The sequence below is a fragment of the Sus scrofa genome, chromosome 13, assembly GCF_054392235.1.
Source record: "Sus scrofa isolate SSC_HxYL_T2T_F1_AM1 chromosome 13, Sscrofa_HxYL_maternal_Yorkshire_Landrace_v2.0, whole genome shotgun sequence".
NCBI lineage: Eukaryota > Metazoa > Chordata > Mammalia > Artiodactyla > Suidae > Sus > Sus scrofa.
This window is the reverse complement of record NC_139395.1, coordinates 89115386-89137224: the sequence shown is the minus strand read 5'-3', so window position 1 is coordinate 89137224 and position 21839 is coordinate 89115386. Positions and strand designations below refer to the sequence as shown.

The 21839-nt window shown below is 41.0% G+C and overlaps 1 protein-coding gene across 5 annotated transcripts in view; it reads right to left on the bottom strand.

Annotated features, from left to right (window-relative positions):
• TMEM108 (transmembrane protein 108) overlaps window positions 1-21839 on the bottom strand; it is a 365980-nt gene that overhangs the window by 154170 nt on the left and 189971 nt on the right. For 3 of the 5 annotated variants that reach the window (XR_014823936.1, XM_084989747.1, XM_084989749.1), the window contains one exon: window positions 6116-6204. Coding sequence is in view for 3 of the 5 variants with exons in the window: in XM_084989747.1 (XP_084845873.1) it covers window positions 6116-6155 (40 nt within the window). In the remaining 2 variants the exon portion in view is untranslated. Of the gene's footprint in view, window positions 1-3029; window positions 3320-3633; window positions 6205-21839 lie in introns of those variants that run through there. The other 2 variants (XR_014823937.1, XM_084989748.1) reach the window with 2 other exon arrangements.

The following is a 21839-nucleotide window of genomic DNA, read 5'->3' as shown; positions in this document are numbered from 1 at the left end:
CTCATTATATGTTAACAAATAACATTTTAAATAAAATATAACCATATTTTCTAAAAAAAAAGTCAGTGAGAAATGTGCCATTGTTTAATATTTTTGTAAGTCTCAATATCTAGCTTATGAAAGACAGCTAGCTGGCTTTCATACCTGCTTCTGCATTCAATCTGTTGCAATATGATTGAAGAATATGAAGAAAATCTGGCTTCATAAAGACATGTAGTTGAAGAAAGGGAGCCTCACAGACTTCCTGTGACGGTCTCAGGGACTCCAGAGGTTCTTGGGCCACACTGTAAGAACTGCTGCTCCTCATAATGCAAAACCACTAAAAGACCATCAGCAGAGAATAGGCAGCTAATTTTGCAGCAATGTGAGGGTGAATTATAAGGAGGAGGCCTGAGATCAGAGCAACAAGCAGGGAGACTATTAAAAGGGACCACAGGAAGCTCTTTTCTAAGAAGAGACAGTATGGATACAGAGAAATGGGTTCCCAACAAGGTAGAGGCCATGGGAGCATGTATCCAAATGCATCCAGGCTGGGACAGAGAACAAGTCAGGATGACTTTAGGTATTTAGGGCTTGGAAATCTGGGTGGATGGTGATGATAATACAGTACAGGTAAGGTATAGGAAGATCACTTCTGATTTTAGCTGGCCAAAAGGTAAGGGATGAGCCAGAAAGAAAATGGGATCCAGACAAATGAACAGGCCCTGGGAAAGTTGTATCTTTAAACTGCTATACTCAATACAGTTTGAAATGACACTGACATAGCATTTGCCTTGAGAAGGTAAAAATGCAAATATTCCTAAAAATTATAGAGAAGCACCTGAAGGTTCCTTAGCTAATGAAGCACATCTTGGCATTCATTCATTCATAAGAAATTACTTCAGATTCCTTTCCACTGTAATGGAACACATGAGAATGTCAGATCAGAGCCCACAGTAGGACAACTGGCCTAGGTAGATACCATGGTGGGACCCCGGGTCTATCAGGATAAGCACGGAGGAAAAAAGGAAAATGTTAATCTCCTGTGGAAGATATTACTATGTGGATATTTTAGTTTAAGAACTGATTGGAGGGATAAATACAGTCACTAGGTAGCTGGTTGGCAAAAGGGATAGCCAGAGCTGAAAAACAAGTACATTCTGTTCACTTTAAAGTATGTTCAGGGGCTTCTGCTCAGTTCCAAAAATCAGACGAGAGGTGGATCACTCCATCAGAAATGAAGTCCACCCTCAACCAGCTTATCATTCTTCCTGAAAAAGTCTAGAGAGGTGAGTAATATAGATTTTGAGGGGTGTATAGGTGCATAATTCAAGTCTGAGATAGAGATGCAACCCCCATGCTGCAGGTAAAGAGGGCAGAAAGGGGGTATCTTTTACTTTCTAAATTCTACAGGGTAGGGGCCCAAATCTACAACAGGAGTTCTCTTCTCTTCTACATCCTAAGGAATAGGGGTTTGTGGACAGTTCTCTGGGCTGAGCAAAGGATTACTTTTTGTTCAGTCAACATAGCTCAGTATATACAGAGGATACAAGAGCAATCAAGATGTATTAGTAATACAGAGCACAATTTAAAGAGTACAAATGCCTACAGGCAGAACAGATGCTTAACTTACTAAGCATGATCTCTCAGCTCTAAGTATTCAAACAACTCTGATTCAAATAAATATTGGTATATAAAAACTTATTTTCATAAACTCAAAAGAACTGTCTTGGTTTTCTTAAAAATGAAGTAACACAACAAATTTCTAGTACACAGAACTCAGGCAAAGACCAAATCTGTCAACTCAGAACTCAGTGTCTCCTCAGCCATGTCATGTTCTTAAGGTCTGTGATAATGCTCTTTACTTTTCATTATTACCTTTTTTTTTTTTTTTTTCTTTTTAGGGCCACACTTGTGGCATATGGAAGTTCCCAGGCTAGGGGTCAAATTGGAGCTAGAGCTGCCAGCCTACACCACAGCCACAGCAATGCAGGATCCAAGCCACACCTGTGACCTACACCACAGCTCACAGCAACACCAGATCCTTAACCCACTGAGCAAGGCCAGGGATCAAACCCATAACCTCATGGTTCCTGTGGGATTCGTTTCTGCTGAGCCATGATGGGAACTCCCATTATTACTTTTTAAAAAATTGTGAAATGGCCTGGGAAAGGCAGTCATGATCATGTCAACTCCCTCCTCTGTAGAATGAGATCAATGATAATATATGTCCTACTTGACTTATGAGGTTTGTAAAGATCAAATTCTGCAAAAACGTTTTATGAACCAAAAAGTCCCATGCAAGTATTATAGTAGAGCTCCCGGGGAGGCACATTCTTCTCTTGCAAATGGGGAAGGCCCACTAAGGGCGCAGGTGTTTATTGTAGGTCTTCTATTTGCTATATTAGCTCACTGAATACCCACCTAATTCAGTGGGTGGGCCATATCCCATTTTACATATGAAGCACAAAGAGGTTAAGTAATTTAACAGAAGCTAGCTACTAAGTGGCTGGGATACCACCAGAACCCTGGTTTGCAACTCAAAAATCCAGGTATTCCTGTCACTAGCTTCACACCTACTTTAAAGACTAAGGTCTAAAAAGGAAAAATAAAGGCAGCATTTGTTTTTTATATAACCATGAAGGTTCTCATAACCCTCCTCATCCTCAAGCTCTTAGGTGTCCCAAAGTATAGTATAAAATGTGCTAAATCTTCCCAAAGGGCTAAAACTGGCAGGAGGAAACACTCAGCACTGCACTGTGGAATGTAGCCCAAGAAATAAAATAAAAGCAGAGACAGTCAGTTGTAATAAAAGTAAAATATTAAAACCTCAATTGCCCTGCCTGCCAAAGACTGCATCCCTGAGCCCCTATCAGGCACACAGAAGCCCCAGTGACTGGTGGCTATGACAAGAGATCCCCAGAGAGCCTGGATGTTTTTTGTTTTTTTTTTTTTAAGCTTTACCTGATTTCACTAACAGGATGTAAACTTTACCCATCGTGGGTTAGAAATACTCCTGTCTAGCAATAGCAGAGGTGCCACACTGCTGATTTGTTTTCTCTGTGTGTGGGAGGCACCAGGTGGAATGAAAAAACAGGCATAAACAAAGAGGTCCGAGAGGCCTGGGTGTGAATTCCACCTCCACTCATCACTGGCCACCCTGGGCCAGTCCTTAACTTACTCATCGCTCACACTTCTTCATCTTGAAGCATTTACCTCTGGAATGAGTGAGACGATGCAGGTGAACAGATCAGCAGTCTGTGAACACAGCAGGCACTCAGAGGAAGTAGGTTCTTCAGTGATGAGGCTTGTGGACTGGCTCACATCCACTGGGGAGCCACTGCAGGGTTTTCTCCTTTTATTTTTTATTTATTTATTTATTTTTTGTCTTTTGTCTTTTTGTTGTTGTTGTTGTTGCTATTTGTTGGGCCGCTCCCACGGCATATGGAGGTTCCCAGGCTAGGGGTTGAATCGGAGCTGTAGCCACCGGCCTACGCCAGAGCCACAGCAACTCGGGATCCGAGCTGCGTCTGCAACCTACACCACAGCTCACGGCAACGCCGGATCGTTAACCCACTGAGCAAGGGCAGGGACCGAACCCGCAACCTCATGGTTCCTAGTCGGATTCGTTAACCACTGCGCCACGACGGGAACTCCGGGTTTTCTCCTTTTAAACAGTCACTCTCTAGTAAACTAAAGAGGACCACAAACTCCTACTGTCCTTCCCTTTGAGGGGTGGAGTCCAATCCCTTTCTCTTTGCATCAGGTTTGGTTTTAGAGACTTCCTTCACCAATACAATGTGGCTCAAGTATTGTTCTGGGATTCTTAAGCCTAATTCTTAGGAAGCTTGCAGGTTTTGCCCTGGCCTCATGGCTGTGAGCTGCCATGTAAGACATCTGACCACCCTAAGGCCACTACACTGTGAGGAAGCCCCACTTTGTCCTGGGGAAGGGCCTGAGGGACAAAAAATGGCGAACCAGCCCCAGGTGTTAGAATTATTCTAGCTCAGATCCCAGCCACTGTGGAGCAAGAGTACCCAAATTGCAGATTCATGAGTGAAAGAAATGATTGCTGTTATTCTAAGCTACAAGGTTTGGGGGTGATTTGTTACACAACAAAAGATAACCAGAACACTCCATCAGTTTTTTTCCCCCAAGTTAAAAACACCAGTTTGCGGAGTTACATAAAGTAACATAATAAGTTTATGTTGATTCTGCAGTTCTTAAGTCTATTTTTTACTAAAAAAATTCTGTTAGTGGACAATGTTAATCCAAGAGTAATTTAACAATCGACTGACCAATGGCATATTTGACATTGCGTGTGTATGTATGCTGGAGTTTAAGTTATCTAGGACCTTATCAAATATTTAATTCCTCTCATGAGGAAAAAAAAATGTTACAAATAGCAGCCCTTTATCTCAATGAATTTGTGAAAACCATTCCCTGAAGTCAGACTAACTGATGTAGTGCCCAAGTTCTTCACCTTCTCAGAGCTGTACAAAGCAGAGCTCCAGCCCACAAACAGCTATCTAGTAACCAGAATGATTTATCTCCTAAACTAGCAAGAAAATATCTACTCCAGGCTGCTGCATTTCTAGACAAGCTTGCAAACAATAAAAGTGTTAAGACAAGGTTGATTTCTGCAGCTATCCAGACAAGGTTTGAGGAAAATCTCTTTAGCTTTCTGTTATACTGAACCTGGGAGGATGGCCCTTGTTACAGCATGAGACTTGACTCCAAACCACAGAATACTTTTCTAATCCCTTTCAGATAATACATGACCTTAAAATATTATGCAAACTTTGGGGCATATAATCAGCAGAGGTGAATTCAACAAATATTCTAAAATATACTATGCTCTTTTTCATTTCTTGTGTCTTTTGCCTGCAAAACTTGCTTCACCCTCTTTAGGGTGAGGGGGTATGTGTGTGTGTAATCCTACTTATCCTTCAAATGTTCCCTCTCCCATCTTGGCAGAATTAATTTTTCCTTGATGACATTTATTCTTCAATCCATAAAGCCCTTTCTCTAACAAGTAAGCTTATGATTTTTTAAAAAGGCAACAAACCCTATAGAACGCATAGAGAAAGAACATGAGAGAGCCCCTATAACTCTTGGCAACATTCCACCAGGCTAAAATCAGGCTGACGTGATCTGTGTTTCAGGGATTAGAATTCAGTAGCAAAAATGAGTCAATTAAAACACCCAACCAGAATGTTGTCTGCAGATAAAGTGCTTTGCACTGGAGGTGCAACATAACCTGAATTACTAAATTCAAAGGGCTTAGTGGTGATTTGCATCTCAATCTCTTTTCATGTTATTTTCTTGGCAAAAGTTAACAAGGAGCCATTCAGCCTAGAAAAAAAAAATAGTTCCTCTGTTTATCTCAGCAACAATCCGACAAGCTCAGTGAATTTTATGTTTTCCTAACTCAATGGCTTTTGTCTGATCTGGAGAGGCCAGTGTCTGTTGTCCCAAATGGGTCCATCTGAACATCAAACTCACCAAATGTATTGGTTTTTACATTCACTCAGTAACAATTCAACTCTAGAGGTCATACAGTCACTAAATTGGCATTTTGTGGCACAATCCCCCAAACGCTTGAGCAACATGTGGAGAAAACCATGATGGAACGCTCTCCATTCTACCACCAAACCTAAACAAGCCACACTTTCACCACTTGTTACTTAAGAACATGTCTAACTATGCAAAACACTCCGAGTCAAAGGCTATAGAGTCTCTGAATGCTAGCAGGTTCCTTGTGACTGAACCCCACCGCCTACCATTCCCTCTTCATGAGGAACCCAGGGAGGATCAGACTGGACCACCCTTTATTCTGCCACAAAACCAGCAGTAATAACATTTTGACACTCGTTTTCAAATTGACTGCGCTTAACATGCCAATGGAGAATTATAACGAAGTCTACAGGAAATATGCGCTGTAACTAATGCCCAAAGCAACAGAACGACTCAGTGCTTGATACTACAAATACCCAGATGAAGGAGAGGAAAAACTTACCGTTCTCCCTCACTGACCATATTCTGGTCTTCCTTCAGAAAGTGTGTAAGTTTCTGGCACTGGGCAAACAAGAACATGGTTCTCTTTTAGAAGACAATAAATGTGACATCAACTTACTTATCAGTTGGCAATAGAGGGCCTGTAAACTTCTCTTCATGGTATCATCTGGTCCTGCTTGTCCTCCAGTTTATTATTCATGATTCTGTCTAGGAAATTGGGAGAAGAAAATTGTTACATCTGGGAAACATAATTCAAGTCAATAATCAGACTGAACTCCACTTAACGTGATCCTGGTTGTAAAGCCTAAAGTATCTGATTTGAAAAGAAAAAAATCTTGGGGTCACTATACCACTACAGCCTATGTTATAAAACCACCAATTAATCAATTAGATTCTGAAACCATATATACCATGCATATGGGCAACTAGAGAGTAAGAATCCAGCTTGGAACTTTTGAGGACTTCCACTTCATCTCCCCCGAATCTCTAGTCTTACAACAGGAGAAACAAGAAATTTCTAATCTCATTGCTGCTGTGGTGCTCAAGCAAATAAACAGAACACTCCAAAAAGCTTCACCACACTTGAAACTGTACTTTATTAAATAACTTTTCTATGACTTCCTGATTACAAAAGATACCTTGAATTTAAAATATTCGTATACAGCAGAAATTGGCACAACATTGTAAATTAATTATAGTTTAATTTAAAATATTAAGTATTATCTCAAGAAAAGAAATTTGGAGAACATAGCTAAACAAAATAGAGATAAGAATGTACAAGAAACTACAAATTACATATCTTTCCAGCCTTCTGAATACACACTTTAATCAGTCTGTTTTGCTTTATATGTTATACATTCTAACTTTTCTCCCTAGCAGCAGAAACATCTTTCTGTGTGTTACTATACTACTTTATTTGAAATGGCACACAGTATTTTTTCAAGATAAATTCCTACAAATGGAATTACAAGGACACAATATTAGGCTTTTGAAATATACTGCCTTTACCAGTACAATATTGAGACTCTCCGTTAGACTATAACCTACCCAATGATGGAAATTTGTAATTTCTTTCCACCTTTGCCAGATAAATAGGTACGTATTTCATCTCATCACTTTAATTTGCATTTATAGGTTTATAAGTCATTTGTCTTTTTAAAATTTAAATTCACAATTGACAAAGATTCTTTATTCACACTCCTGAAACTTCTCTTAGGCCTGTCTGTGTACTTCCTTGTAAAACCCAGTTTTAGCGAGAACCTCGAGTCAGTTTAAGAGCATCCCAACCCCCCATATGTAATCATCTTCAATATCTGATCAGATTCATCATCTCCTATCATGCCCTAGCTTGGCCTGTCTTCAGTAACAACCTTGTTAGGTCAGTTGAGCTAAACCCCTTACCACTGATGCTTCCTCTTAGTAAATTTCCATCCATGGACCCCCATCCTGTTCCTTGGCTACAAATTCCCACTGCTCCATGCTGTATTCAGAGTGGAGCCCACTCTCTCTCCCCCATTATAAAATCCCATCACAGTGATTCCTGCACTATCCAGATGGTCCTGAAAAAAGTATGCCTTGCCATCCTAAATGGTGTCATTGAACATCTTTAAAAGACATTCTTTAATCATTCTCTACTGGCATGCTAGATTTTATTCCTATGATGCCCCAAGTGGAACTGATTTATCTGTAAAATCTCTTGAGATATAATTAATGTATCATAAAATTAAGCCTTTAAAATATGCAATTCAGTGGTTATTACCATATCCAAAAGTTGTGCAACCATCACCAGTACCTTATTCCAGAACATTTTCATCATGCTTAAAAAGAAATTCCCACTATTATTAGCAGTTATTTCCCATTGTCCCCTCTCCCAGTCCCTGGCAGCCACTAATCTACTATGGGTTTGCCTATTCTGTGCATTTTACAGAGACTGAATCATGTAATATATGGCCTTTTGCGCCTGGCTCTTACACTTAGCATTGTGTTTTTAAGGTCCGTCCATGTTAAAAAGCATGCTATTTCTTTCCTTACTTGTTTTTTGTAAGAATGATATACACATACATATACATTACAATGGTTAGAAAAGCCTTCTTTACTTAACTCAAGATTATGTAAATAGTTGGCTGTTATTTTTCTTCTGGTATATTTTTTTTTTCCTTTAGATCTGTTTCTGGGCTTTGTGCTATGTTTTACTTCTCTGTTTGCTCATTCTTCCATTAAACAATATAGGTTGCTTAAATTAAAATCTTGATAGAATTAGTTATCCATTATCACTCTTCTTTTTAAGATTTACTTTGTTTTTTGAGTTTGTTTTTTCCCCCAAATTTAACTTATAATTTTACTAAATTTCAGAAACAACATCATTGGGATTATAGATGGAATTATCTTTATTAATTTGGGAGAGACTAATCTCTTCAAAATCCAAGTGTGGTTGAGGGGAAAATAATATTTTAAAGATTGTTTCTCTAGAAATTAGAAGAATTCCCTTCAGAGGCAGAGAAGTGCTCTTGTTTGGGGGAGAAGGGGAAGAGAGGGTTGGGGGCAGAATGGGGAATGAGGGTGCAACAGCTGAATGATATGTTTGGTTAGGCAAATTAACATGCTCCTCCTCCCACCCCGAGTGTGATCTAGCTGAGTAACTGCTCTCCATTATAAAATAAGAGGAGGTTTGAGTTCCCAAAAGTTAGGAAAAAGGTGTTGAGTGGCCCGGAAATCAGAGAGGCTGAGGAGATGATAAATAAGAGATGCTGAGGAGATGATAAATAAGAGATGCTGAGAGAGAAGAGAGGCAATTCCAAAAGACAGCAGCAGGTGGGACCCAAGAATAAAGGATAAAGTAAGAAATTCCCCACAAAATTTAAGATGTGTAATATTTAATTTGTTTGTTTTGCTTTTTGGGGCTGCATCACAGGCATATGGAGGTTTCCAGGCTAGGGGTCAAATCAGAACTACAGCTGCTGGCCTGCACCACAGCCACAGCAACATGGGATCTGAGCTGCGTCTGCAACCTACACCATAGCTCACGGCAACACCAGATCCTTAACCCACTGAGCGAGGCCAGGGATCGAACCTGCAACCTCATGGTTCCTAGTTGAATTCGTTTCTGCTGTGCCACAATGGGAACTCCCTAATATTTAATTTTTATTGCTTTTTTTTTTTTTTTTTTTTTTTTTTTTGTCTTTTTCTCTTTTGTTGTTGTTGTTGCTATTTCTTGGGCCGCTCCCGCGGCATATGGAGGTTCCCAGGATAGGGGTTGAATCGGAGCTGTAGCCACCGGCCTACGCCAGAGCCACAGCAACGCGGGATCTGAGCCGCATCTGCAACCTACACCACAGCTCACGGCAACGCCGGATCGTTAACCCACTGAGCAAGGGCAGGGACCGAACCCGCAACCTCATGGTTCCTAGTCGGATTCGTTCACCACTGCGCCACGACAGGAACTCCTTTATTGCTTCTTATTTTATGCTGTTTGTACACACATGTGTCTTCCTTCTCTTCCACAATACTTATCTGCCACTAGGACCCTCAAAACCCTCAGCAAAAATCTTACACAAAAGAGCCATGTATTAGTGGTGCTCATCTGGGCAATGAAAAGAAGAGACTATGTCCCAAGATAAGGATGACCAGGAACAAAGGTAGGAGTCACAGGGGCCATGAGCATCTACAGATGCTTACGGTAGGCATCTACAGAGTGCTCAGGATGCAGTAAGATGTTGGTGGGCATCCACGGAGTGCTCAGGATGCTATAAGCATGCCACAAATGTGCTGAGAATAAACAAACAGGTGAATAAACAAATGAATAATCAAGTAACAGGAGAGCTGAGAAACAGCTGTAGTTGATGTTGATCAAGGGGAACACAAACCCCTCAATCATCTCTGGAAATGCTTAGAGATTTCTGAGAAACTGTTAGACTTGCCATAATATATGTAATAGAGCCATGTCATTCACATATCAAAAAAACAACTAAGCACATAAATCTGGGACATTTGAGATTATTTGGGTTACACAGGGCTATTCTAGCTTCAAGCACCATATGGCCTAGTATTTATTCGAAATTAATTTTTATTTAGATCTTTCTGTGGAGTTCTGTAATGTTTTCCCTTCATTTAAGTTCTATAGTCTTGTTGAGTTAATCCCTAGGCATTTTATACATATATACACATATATCTTTTTGCCACAGTGATGGAATTTCTATTTCCATCACATTTCCTAATTGCTTCTATACGGAAATGACTGAGTTTTGTATATTCATTTTATGACCTAACTAAACTCACTTAGAGCTCTAATGATGGTTTCTCAGCTAAGTCTCTTGGGTCAATTGCGCTGCTCTGGCTAGATGGAGAGGCACAATGAGATTCCATCAAAAGGCTCTTTTTAATCACATAGTCAGAAACATTAATTGTATCTGGTCCCTCAGGGAACAATTTGGGAGCTCCGAGGATGACAAGTAATTTCTGGGATGAAATCCTAAGGAAATATAGGGTTTTATAGCCAAAAGGCTGAAGGGAAGAAAAATGACAGAGAAGAATGATGAAAACATTTGACTAAACCTGCATAGACACTGGCACAGGTGGGGACCTTGCTGATTATTAGCTTGGGGAAATGAAGGGGTGCAAAGAACCCAGACCACTCCTTAACAAGAGCAAGCCTCTTAGAACACTGCCTCTTCCTTAGCCTCAAATGGAATGGTTGTATCAGTTCTATTGACTCAGGAGGGAAATCTCTCTTTCAGAGATCCTTAAAATGTTCTAATTAGAAATGTCCACGCAGGAGTTCCTGTCATGGCACAGCAGAAATGAATCTGACTAGGAACCATGAGGTTGTGGGTTCGATCCCTGGCCTCACTCAGTGAGTTAAGGTTCTGGTGTTGCTGTGGTTGTGGTGTAGGCCAGCAGCAGCTCTAGCTCCGATTAGACCCCTAGCCTGGGAACCTCCATATGCTGTGGATGTGGCCCCAAAAAGCAAAAAAGAAAAAGATAAAAAAAGAAATGCCCATGCAGCAGGGAAGAAGTAAAAAGAGCCAAATGAAAAGCTCTGATATTTGATATGTAAATTAACTTGAATGACAAGTTCATAGAGAAGAAATAAGGAAGAATAGCCAGGAAAATTGGGAAAACAAAACCAAAAATACCCAAACAGGGAGTCCCCATTGTTGCACAGCAGAAACAAATCTGATTAGTATCCTCGAGGATGCAGGTTCCATCTTTGGCCTCATTCAGTGGGTATGAGGATCCGGTGTTGCCATGAGCTGTGGTGTAGGCTGGCAGCTGTAGCTCTAATTTGACCCCTAGCCTGAGAACTTCCACATGCTGTGGGTGTGGCCCTAAAAAGCAAAAAAAAAAAAAAAAAAAAAGAAAAAGAAAAAAGAAAAAAAGAGATGGAGTCAGGGGAGAGAGGGACTGCTAGGGCCTACCAGACATTAGAACACCCTCAAAAGCCTCTGTAATTAGAACAATTTGAAAATGATATTTGAATATACAAAATTATACATGGAAATTCAGGATATCATAAAGGTAGAATTATTAAATCAGCTGGCAAAAAGATCAGCTTTTAAATAAACATCTTGACTTTGGAATGGATAAGCAATTAGATCCTGCTGTATAGCACTGGGAACTATATCTAGTCACTTATGATAGAGCATGATTATGTGAGAAAAAGAAGGTATATATGTATGTGTGACTGGGTCACCTTGCTGTACAGTAGAAAACTGACAAACACTGTAAACCAGCTATGATGGAAAAAAATAAAAATCATTTAAAGAAATACATAAATAAACAAGCAAGGAGTTCTTGTCATGGCTTAGTGGTTAACGAATCTGACTAGGAACCATGAGGTTGCAGGTTTGATCCCTGGCCTCGCTGAGCGGGTTAAGGATCTGGCGTCGTGAGCTATGGTGTAGGTTGCAGATGCGGCTAGGGTCTTGTGTTACTGTGGCTCTGGTGTAGGCTGGCGGCTACAGCCCCTATTAGACCACTAGCCTGGGAACCTCCATATGCCTCAGGAGTGGCCCTAGAAAAGGCAAAAACACAGAAATAAATAAATAAATAGGCAAACATATTGAGATAATGGCAGAGTAATATGGAGAAAGATAAAATTGTACTCATTCCTGATACCACACACCAGCATAAATTCCAAAGGAGGCAGACATGTGAATGTAAAAAAGTAAAGTATACAAATACTTGAAGAAAGTATGGGTAATTCTTTTATTACTTGTGGGTAAAAAAGCTTTGCTAACTCTCAAAGTTTGAAGCAATAAGGAAAAAGATAAACTTTATTACATAAAAAGTACACAGTAAAAACTACAATTAAGTGAAAATACAAATGAAAAACTAGAAAAAAACATTCAACTTATGCCAAGTAAAGAATTACCATCCCTCAATTTTACTTATAACTCAAAAATCAATATTCATGGTGCTTTTGCAGTTATTTGCATATATGCACAGAGTGGCAAAAATTTGAGTCACCCAACACACATATTCCCAGCTGAGGTCAAGCAAGGCATGCTCTATCTTCTGTTTTAGGTCTCATGCTATGAACAGCGTCCTTTCTATAGGCAATTTAGAACCATGTTTTTTAGCATTTTTGTGCTTCTCATTGCTGTCTATATCTGTTTGAAATGGCCCCAAGCATAGTGCTGAAGGACTGTCTAGTATTGCTAAGTGCAAAAAGGCCTTAAAAGAAAATGCATGTCTTAGCTAAGTTTTGCTCAGGCATTACTTATAGTGTAACTGGCCATGAGTTCAAAGTTAATGAATGAACAATGTACATGACACATGGTCTTTAAACAGAAGCACATATAAAACAAGACTATATTGATCAGTTGACGAAAAAAATGTGACCCGAGCTCCTAGGAACCTAACCATGTATTTCCCTTAGGAGCAATGGTTCAGTATTCATTCATTCAGTATTCACAGCAACTTTACAGACCATAACTACTACGAGTAATAAGAATCAGCGGTATTTGAGTTCAGCTTTAAAATATTTTGTAAGGAATGGAGCTTGAACAAAACAACAGTTGCTTTCCATCTCTTTAGGACAAAAGAAGATCTGATTTAGCTGATGGCCAACATACCATAAGAGAGTGACCTCTGCGAAAATGAGGAGGCGAAGAATAGGAGAGTTGATATATCAACTGGCATCATAGGCCTGCAAGGAGGTCTGGAAAGAAGCATACTCTTCCACTTTATAGGTAGAGACACAGATACCAAGAAATCACAATCTTTATTCAAGATCAAACCTACTAGCTGTGAGACCTAGAGCTGGAAATCCTTGAATTTCTTGTAAGGGGTGAAAATATCCTTGATATGCTTGCTGCAAAGACTGAGATGATGCATGCAAAGCACTCACAGTACTTGGCACATAGTAAGTGCTCAGTGCAAGTTAGCAACTATCACCCAATAGCAGAAGCAAGAGAAGGACACATAAGGCCAGAGCTCACCAACTATCTCTTAGGTTTGCTTCTCCTAAGCATTTCTAATGAACCGAAGGCTTTCCGGCTACTCCCCAAATAGCTCATTTTGTTGAATCCAGTGTCTTAATTAAATTGAATGTAGAAAGTACTTATAGGGGTTTTATTTATAATGTATACCTTTGTCTTCCATAAAAAGGATCTGAGACAATTACTACTAGGTGCAATTTGTACAAGAGAACTATTAACATATCAAAGCACATTAAAGACATCAGAAAGAGAGATCCAGAGTTACATGGAGAAAGGGGGTATTCACTTTACATAAGATGCAATGAGATCATTTATTTCCCGTGGAGCCTCCTGAAAATAAAGGCAAAAAGGACAGCCAGTACCATTTTCATAAATAGAAGTACATTCTCTATTTTGTTCAGAAATACAAACTTTCTGCCATTAACTTCCAAGAAAAGACCACTAGACAAATCTGATAAGCATGAGCATTCTGAATAGCAGTTTCATAGAATTCGAACAGAATATTCTTGCCATGGCTGCTCCTTACCAAACCACTATAAAAGCTAATGTCTGTATTAAGTAGTAATTCAGAAAGCATTTCAATAAGCAGCAGGAGCACCATGCTATGGGGAAAAGGTCATGCAGGCCTGCCCCTGAGCAGCTTTGCTAAATGATCTTGGGCAAGTTACGTAACTTCTCTGAGTCTCAGATTTTTTATAAATGGGGCTTATACCTAAAGCAGCTGACTGCTGACAGAATAAATTAAATAAAGCACTTACTGTGTATCTTGTATGGGTCTCTCCCTTTTTCCTAAGCCAACAGTGTACAGACACACTGCTTCCAGTTGTGTGGGGATAGAAAGAACTAGGAAAACAGGAGGAACTGATGTTCATTCAGCAAGTTAGTCCAGGGCCTGAGCTGTTGGACTAGCTCAGAAAGGCAACTCTTTAGGCTTCTCAGGGTTACTTACACTGAATCACAAATGGGTGCACAAATGGATGTATGTGCCCCTAGGGCTGGGTTTGAGTCATAATAGTGTTTTAAGCCAAATTCTTTTTTTTTAATTTTTGCGTTTGTTTTTTAGGGCTGCATCTGCAGCATACGGTCCCCAGGCTAGGGGTCGAATTAGAGCTGCAGCTGTGGGCCTACACCACAGCCACATCAATGTGGGACCTGAGCTGCATCTGTGACCTACACCACAGCTCACGGCAAAACTAGATCCTTAACCCTCTGAGAAAGACCAGGGATCGAATCTGCATCCTCATGGATACTAGTCAGGTTTGTTACCCCAGAGCTATGATGGGAATTCCAGTCAAATTCTTTTGATGTAGACACTTTGCATATTAAGCACAGGGATATCCTTTACTTTCAAAAAGAACAGATATTCTCTCTCATTTTTCTTAAAACTTGTAGCCCTTCTAGTCTTTCTTCCAATTTTCTCACTTTTGTGCAAGAAGAATTCACTCCTCTGAATCTATGATCAACAGTGTGAGCATGATTATAGTGACTATTGCTTTGTCTCAATTTTGGGAGTTTAGTTTATGTATGGAGTAGTGGGAACTATGGTGAACTAGAAAGCAGGAGAAAACAGCAGTTTTGTGTCCAGCTAATTGTCAGCAGGAAAACAGGTCTTTGTTGCTTTTATTTTTTTTCTTTTTTTTAAGGCTGCACTCACAGCATATGGAGGTTCCCAGGCTAGGGGTTGAATCAGAGCTGTAAGCGCTAGCCTATGCCACAGCCACGGCAACTCAGATCCAGCCATGTCTGTGACGTACACCACAGCTCACAGCAACGCTGGATCCTTAACCCACCAAGCAAGGCCAGGGATCAAACCTGTGTCCTCATGGATACCAGTCAGATTTGTTTCTGCTGAACCAAGATGGGAACTCCCTGGTTTTTTTTTGGCTTAAAGAAACTGAAAATACCCTCAAAAATTTTTTCCCTAAATGTTCAAGAGGCCAGACACTTCAGAGGAATCTCCCTATCTTAAAATACTAGCAATTAATTAATATGGACCAAGATTACATGCCAAAAGAAACAGGGCTGTGGTGGCTGCTGACTTATAAAGGCTCTCCTGCCACAGCGCCTGCAGGAGCCAGCACTTTTATAGCTGAGGAGCAGAGTGGGAGCAGGTCAGGGAGAAGGGCACTGATGGAGGCCTGCAGCTCTGCCTTCCAGCTCAGCTCCAGCCCACCAGTTCTCCAGGAGCTCTGGGTTCAGTAAATCTTAAAGGATAAAAAAATATCTTTAGCAGAGCTCTTTCCTCTTCTCTCTTCCTTCTCTGAAGAAGAAAATATTGAAGGTCATCAGATCCACTGAGATGCTGAATTCCAAACAAAAGGGCAAAAATTATTCATCTCCTGCAAAGGAAAGGCCTTCTGAAGGGGCTCAATCAATGATGTGGATTCTGCTTGGAGGACCGAGAGGTAACTGCCTAAATGTTCCTCAAGACCAGCTGGACTTTATTCGTGTCTGCTGAGGAAGGGTGTTCTGCTGTCCACAGACACTGAGGTCAGCAACAGGGTAAAAATAGGACCAGAAACTCGGGGCCTATGAGAATGACACAGACCTCCTCCTTCCGGCATTAAAGTGTATTAAGACCATTTATCTCATTTGAGGAGACAGAAGGTGCTTGTGTGAGGTGAAGAATACATATCACACTTCCCTTTTTATGATTTTGGTATTAAAGACTGAACATTGAGGTCAAGGAATTAAATGATATTGTAGCAATGCCAAATACTAAAGGAGCATTTTCTATCATTTTGACTGCACTGCTATGAAAAAGATTATTTCTTGTCCACAGCAAACTCACACATTTTTCTTTTTTCTTTTGCAGTGCCTGAGAAACATCCTCAGAAATTGAATTTGGGGATCTAAAAAACATGTGTATTTCCTTTGGACAGCAGGCATTTGTTCTGAAAGACGTGCCAAGTTTTTACAATGGAAAGGGAGGCAAGGCCTTAGAAAATAGGCAAAACTCTTATCAGAATGTTTTACATGTGGAAATAGCACTTAAACCCATGATGCAAGCTTTGAACAGGCAACACATTTTAGTATGTGAAATTATTCACAAATTCATAGTAATACCTAAATTTTAATTTTAACTCATTGACTGAAAAAAAAATCCTCAGCCTAAAAGTTGAGGATTATGTTTTATTCGGGAGATTTTCTGAGAACTTCAAGCCCAGGAAGCAGCCTCTCAGATAGCTGTGAGGGACTGCTCCAAAAAGGCAAGGGGGGAGCCAAGATATATAAGCATTTTTACAACAAAGGCAGTCAGAACATCAAAAGATTACTGTTAATTAAGCTCAGGCCACAGGGAAGCCATGGTATTCCCAGCATTCCTGATGATTCTCAATTTTATGTCCCGCTCCAGGAAGCATGAATAAAGTAAAACATTTGACCTCACCTGTGAGGGCCAGAAATACTGAATAGCTCATTAACTGTGTTGATAATTCTTCCTGGCTTTGATGACTGGAAGAGCTAGACAAACTATCCAGAAGAGCCAGGATTGGTGTTCCCCAAGCTAGCTGCTGATCAGAATCTATTTTATTTTATTATTTTATTTTATTTTATTTATTTTATTTTATTTTATTTTATTTTATTTTATTTTATTTTATTTATTTTTTGTCTTTTTGCCATTTCTTGGGCTGCTCCTGCGGCATATGGAGTTTCCCAGGCTAGGGGTCTAACGGAGCCACAGCAATGCGGGATCTGAGCTGAGTCTGTGACCTACACCACAGCTCACAGCAACGCTGGATCGTTAACCCACTGAGCAAGGGCAGGGATCGAACCAGCAATCTCATGGTTCCTAGTCGGATTCGTTAACCACGGCACCACGATGGGAACTCCTCAGAATCTATTTTAAAAATAAATTCCCAGGTTTTTTTCCCTCAGGAATTTTAATTCCAGGTTCTTATATGGGTCAATTTTTGAAGGCTCTCAAGTTGGCTCTCATGATAAGCTGGGCATGGAAACCAAGAACTGAATCTAGTGGTTCTAACCCTTACCACACATCAGAACCCTGGAGGAATGTACTAGACCTATCAAATCAGACTTTCCGAGGGACTGAGGGAGGCCTTCAGGGATTGTAATGTGCAGGTGGTGGAGAACAAGGTGTCCTTGCCCCCGCCTAAAAGAGCACTGGAGCCACTGAGGCCAGTCCCCCTTGTTCTTACTCCTGAAACTGGCAGTTTTCTCAGAGGTGGAGGAAGTGGAATAATAAATGAAACCACATTTGCAAGTTATATTCAGAAGAGAAAATGAATGATTCACTGTTTCTTAAATATTTAGATCCACAGCCTCTCATGCAATTCAAGTTTTAAGCAACATGAACTCTGTGATCTTTTACTCACGCTCTCTTTGATAAACTTATGTGTCACTGCTACTTGCTTCTTAGAAATGTCCAAGATTAAGAGATAAGGGCTGAAAGGGTGAGAGACTGAGGCTCAGTGAAGAGGGTGTGGAAGTTGCATGCGGACTAAGAGCCTGGCACACAGGTGAAACCACCCAAGTCACCTGTGCCCAAGGTGGAGTGATATTCCTTTTCCTGAACACTGCATCATAGAGGAAACAGAATAAGGAGCTGAGACTGCAAATTTTGAGTGGGGACAGGGGGAAGATGCCACACTGAAGGGTACCCTTCCCTGCAGGGGACCACAGCCAACTGCACAGAGAGAAGCAGGGCAGGAGGATATAGTACAAGCAGCAGTGAGCTTGGAGAGTCATGCTTTGCAAAATATTGAGTGCCACCATGTAATATGCACTATGTCAGTAGCAGGGGCTAGGGCTGCAAAGAAAAGCCAATGAGACACCATCCCTGTCCCCATGGAGCTTGCAGTTTAGTGGGTGGGTGGGCAGGGAGATAAGCATATCAAAAATCACTCTTCAGCCAGACTTAGCCCTACCAGCTGTATCCAACAAATTGTTACATTATACTATAGCAAATCATAACAAATTAGAAAATGTGTTATCTTTCTTGTCTCAACATCCCTATCTGTAAAACAGGTATCACACCTGTACTGCAGGGTTGAGAATGAAACAATTTCCCCATCCTTTCAGAAGTAGGAAAAATGATGTCTTCTGGAGAGTACAGACAAGATTTTTGAAGGAGATGGAACCTCATTAACTTTCAAGGTTGAGAAGGATTTTGACTGGTATAGGTAGAAAAGTGCAATGGTGCTGAGTGAGGACAGGAGTTTGGATGAGTGTATTAAACAACAGAAGACCCACTACTACCACTGGATGCTTTAAAATTCCTAAACTATGCAGTTTTGAATATAATATGACTGGCTCTCCAGCTTCTTAAACAGAGTTGGGTCAAAAATTTCATCTTCTAGGGATGGGAGGGAAATATGGAGGAGAGAACAAGTCTGAAGGGAAGCAGTGGGCCCTGGTTGGAAAGCAGAGATCCAGAAGGTGAGCCCCCAAGGCTCAATCTTCCCAGATCTGAACAGCAAAATAAATGCGTACTAACCATGTGATAGCTGGAATGTCACTGTTTTGGAAGTCCCAGATAGCCACAGGACCCAGCATCATCCCCAGAGTGTTTACTCAGCATTGATGACCACCCACCAGCTGGTACAGACCCAAATTTCTACTTGGATAGAACTGGATAGTGCAGCTGGATTCTCAGATCTCTAGGCTCGCTATGTAGCTATGGAGCACATAGTTTATGAAATGGGGCTCTCAAAATGTGGTCCTCAGACTACCAGCAGCACCCAGGAAGTTACTGGGAATGCAAATTATCAGGCTCTACCCTAGACCCACTGAATCAGAAACTCAGGGGATGGAGCTCAGCAATTTGTGCTTCAACAAGCGCCAGGAAGCAAACTGAAGTCTGAGCAGCCCTGCTTTGCACAGGGGAATTTCTGGACCCCTTTATTATACTCTGGCAGGGTTTCACTCTGCAACCATTGCCTTGGACAAATCATTTCCATCGTCAAAGAACCAATAAACGGGGAAAGAGGGAGTTAGAGCCCAAAGTCTCATTTCCAAGGTCCCTTTCAACTGTAACAGACTATAATTCATCAGCTCACCAGTGGAGAAAACATTTACAGTTCATTAGTTCAACCAGCTTGTTGGTGTTGGCATTTGTGGCTCTTGTTGAGGGCATTAGCATGGTGTCTGAATTCTAATGGCTAATTTAGACATACCACCCATTTCTATTATTCAATATTTTAAGCTGGTATTATTAATGGTCTATAAGTAACCCTTGTATGGGAAGTGTACTGAAACATGGGCTTCGTGGTAGGAAAACCAATGAAATGATTGCAATGTATTTGTCTCTGCTGTGGTTATATACAATTAGTAAGAACTAGCCCTTGCACTGAATTAAAATTCTAAACACAGGCAGCCAGGACTGATTTAAATGATTAAATCCTAGAACAACTACTTTCAAATAAACCTCTCATCAAAAAACTTAACAATGGCAGCTAGTACTTAAAGGTAAATTAAATGTGTAAGCCACTTGGGCCTTGAAAATCAGTCCAAATTAGAAGTCTAAAATTCAGAGGTCTAAGAGTTGAAGAAAACCGAGCTACACCTTAAAGAAGTCAGTCTGGGGATGAGCCAGCTTTTAAAATAACAAATAGCCATCTGTTTTCTAGGTCTGTCCTTCCTCAAGCTATTGCTATACACTAGCATTTGGATGTAGGCTTTGTAAATTAAAATGTAAGTTCTGGGAAGGCAGAAATTCTGTATGGTCTACTGTTGTATCCTCAGTGCTTAGAATACAGTCAGACACACAGTAGGATATCAGCATACTGCAAGCACCAATGACCCAACAAAACTGATACACTGTACACAAAATTGTCGCGCCATTAAACAGAATTTTCTGTGGTAACAGAGATGTTCTATATGTTGTACTGCCCAATACAGTGGTCACTAGCAACAGGTGGCTCTTGAGCACTTAAAATGTGACTAGAGTAGCTGGGGACATGAATTTTAAATTTAAATGGCTACTGTTTTGGACAGCACAGTTATAGTGACTGTGGAAAATGCATGGGGAAAAAACAACAAAAGAAAAATCATGAGTGTGGTGCAGAAAACTTATCATCTATGATTTCTGACAGTGGGAAGTGGTTCAGGGGAGGGCAGGCTGGGCAGGCAATGCTTCCTGGACTCTGGATTCTTCCCACTTTCCCTTCAACCCGCTGAAGGCTGTGGCAGCAGCCATTGAGGCAGAAAAGACTGGGTGTCAGATTTAAAGAGGAGAGAGAGTCTATACTCGTTCCCCACCAGAGACAAGGTGGTGCTGAACCAATGGACCCAAAAGCTGGCAGAAGAGTAACTACTGGAAGTCAAAAGACAGCAAGCGTCTGCAGAAGCAAAGGCAGTACTGAGTCCGGGCGCCTCTATCAGCTCGGCTTGCTTTACAGTTCACCTGCTCTTCATTCAATTATTTTCACTCATTCAAGTATCTTTCAGTGTCTTCACTAAGAGCCAGGTACTGTCTTCTTGTTTTTGTTTCTTAGGGGAGTGTCCAAGACCTTATCCCTGGGATTGAGTTGGGGCTTGAGGTTCTTGGGCTTGCCACAAACACAAGAAACCCTGGGAAGAAAGGGCTGCCCTGCAAAGTGAGATGGTGAAATGAGAGCCATTTAATCTTAATATATTTTTTAAAACATGCCCTTTTTCTCTAATGGATACTTCTTATCATTTATGTGGTATAAGCCCTCAAATTAAGGCTGCCTTGACCTCTGGTAAAACTGAGAAGGCCTTGAATGGCCTAACTGCTAGTTTCCTTCCACACTCTGCTCCAATGGTCAAGGTCTCTGAGCCAAGCAACTCTCCTTATCAAAAGGACCAGGCATAGTTCCTGCTTATTCTTGGTTTAAGTTCCCTCCAAGCACGCCAAACTCACCTAAGGGCTCCTTAGCCTCTTGATACTACAAAGCCTGCCTCTCACAGCCTTGTTCACACTGTTCCTGAATGCAGCTCCCATGTGCCCCAGGTGGTCTGCCCTGTCCTTATTCCCCAGCTATGAGTCCATGTGGCTAAGCAGTTTCTGCAGACCTCAGCTATCCAGTGTTGGATGTTGTATGTTTGGCCATCCCTAAACCCTGAGGCCAAGATCCTTCCCCCACTCATGAAGAGAATAAGAAACAATCAAAACAAGTTCTATATGAGTTTATAGATGCTTCGTCCATAATTCATCAGTTGCTGTTGGGCCAGAATATTCAGGACAACCTCCACCCTTCTGAGCTTTCTCTTGTACCTGAGGGGCATAAAGCCTGGAAACTATATTTCTCAGAGGCCCTTGCCATCAGGATTCCCATTAGATTCTCTCTAATCAGAAGCACTTGATGACATCTGAAAGGTAAAGAGAAGTCATTATCCCCACCAGCAGCTGTGGGAGAGTGGTAGACAAGAGATGGAAGGCTTTGCCAGAGGCTTCTGAGCATCCACCAGAGAACCACCTAT